Source organism: Hippocampus comes, unplaced genomic scaffold (genome assembly GCF_001891065.2).
Source record: "Hippocampus comes isolate QL1 unplaced genomic scaffold, H_comes_QL1_v1.1 scaffold429, whole genome shotgun sequence".
NCBI classification, from domain to species: Eukaryota; Metazoa; Chordata; class Actinopteri; order Syngnathiformes; family Syngnathidae; genus Hippocampus; species Hippocampus comes.
In genome coordinates this window covers 46,704-48,371 of record NW_017808402.1, presented here as the reverse complement: position 1 = coordinate 48,371, position 1,668 = coordinate 46,704, and the positions used below count along the sequence as shown (strand labels likewise).

The window sequence follows — 1,668 nt, the reverse complement described above, 5'->3', positions numbered from 1 at the left end:
GCTTAGAAAGCCTGCAGTCCATCAAGTTTCATCTGCCACGGTGGTCCCACCAATCAGGTTCTGTCGCAAACGTGCAGCGCTGGCATAACGCAAGTACAAAAAAAATAAAATAAAAAAAACATTCAAACTCTACCAATCACACAATCAGAAAAATGCGCGCAATCAAACACGCCGGTAAAAGCGCACGCACGCACGCACGCACGCACGCACGCACGCACACGTCACCGCCGAGCCGTGAAGTATATTCTACCGAGGCCCCGCCAACGAGAGCGCGTCGGACCTTGCCTGACGAGAGCGCCGCCGGCAACCTTGGGCTTTTCCGGCCTACGAGTCCACGCCAAGTTACGAGTTTCCTTTGGGACGAGAGCCCCAATTTGAGCTTGGAGCGGGCTTCGGATACGCGCTGCCCCTCGAACATCCCCCGCCGCCCCCCAAATTGGAGAGCCGCGGCCACCCCGAAGCCAGACTGGCCAAAATGTGCTTGAAGGACGGGGGTGGGCGGCCAGTCGCCTCGGTCGCTCGCCGACTTCGCCGGCGTTGATCTTCCGCAACGAGCCGACCGCGCGCTCCAGGGCGGTCGCTCCGCCGTGAATTTCGGTGGCCAGCAGGGGGCGTGACGTCGCCCCACACGGTGCAACCCGAGACGATGAACGACCTCGAAGCCCTCGAATCCATCCCCCGCATCAGAGCTGCGTTGGCATTTCAAGTCGTGGGAGCGGACGAAGCCGTTCCCTTGCACAAAACACCTTTGGCTTCGGTTTCCCTCCAAAGGGGCGACGTCGGTCGGCTGTACGGATAGATGCGGTCGCGACCGAGCTCGCGACTCGTCAGTCGAGGTCCGGATGCAAGGCGACGCTGAGCCTTTGTGGGGGTTGTCTGTGATTGGTGCAGGAAAGCAGCTGGTGCAGTACACGCCCGTGCAGATTTTCGAGCCGGTCGGCGAGGGCGGGGCTGACCTGCCGTCGCTCCTGGAGTTGGAGGCGGAGCCTTTCCTCGGCTCTGACCCGAGCGCCGGCTACGACTCTGACCTCTGACGTGATGGGGAAGGGACTCCTCCGTTCCCGCCGTGACCGTCAGGTCGAAGGTCACCGTTTGACTATGCAGACAACGCCTCAGCCATCTTTTCTTTGCTTTTATTACATCAGAAGGAAGAGAATATTTTTGGAAACTTTGATGACATATTTATTCCGCTATGCTGGAAATCCGCATTAAACACGTTTGTGCATATTCCCGCCGTCGTGTGTGGCCAACGCGCGCTCGTCCGTGGCCGGGATTCGGCCGCGGTCGCGGGGCAATTCGCTGGGCCGTGCCCGGGGGCGGCCTGGAATATCGGGGAAACCGGTCGGAGCGGCGGCGTCCGCGAGTGAACCGATGATCAGGAGACACAAAAGCGTTTCTTGCAAAGTTGTTCAAAGACATTTTAATGTCCAGTTCACCTGCTTCTAAAAGTGATTCTACCCATCTTTTTTAAATCTTCCCAAACAAAGGACCCTGCCTGTGAGCGGGCAGGGCCTCCGGGCGACCGAAGTAGCCTTCTGATTGGTCGGCGCACCGGAAGCGGCGGTGGGAAAAGCCAACTTGAGGCTCGTGGCGCGCGAGTCAGCAGATTTCCTCCAGTTCGACGTCGTTTGCAGCTGCGGAAACAAACGCGGCGGCGGCGGCGGCGCC

General features: G+C 59.4%; 1 protein-coding gene across 1 annotated transcript in view; it reads left to right on the top strand.

The window, feature by feature from the left end:
- Positions 1-1,034, top strand: part of LOC109508254 (heat shock factor protein-like) — a 5,344-nt gene extending 4,310 nt beyond the window's left edge. Inside the window, exon 4 of the mRNA XM_019858135.1 lies at positions 892-1,034. Within this exon, the coding sequence (XP_019713694.1) occupies positions 892-1,034 (143 nt within the window). The remainder of the gene's footprint in view (positions 1-891) is intronic.
- Positions 1,035-1,668: the final 634 nt, after the last annotated feature.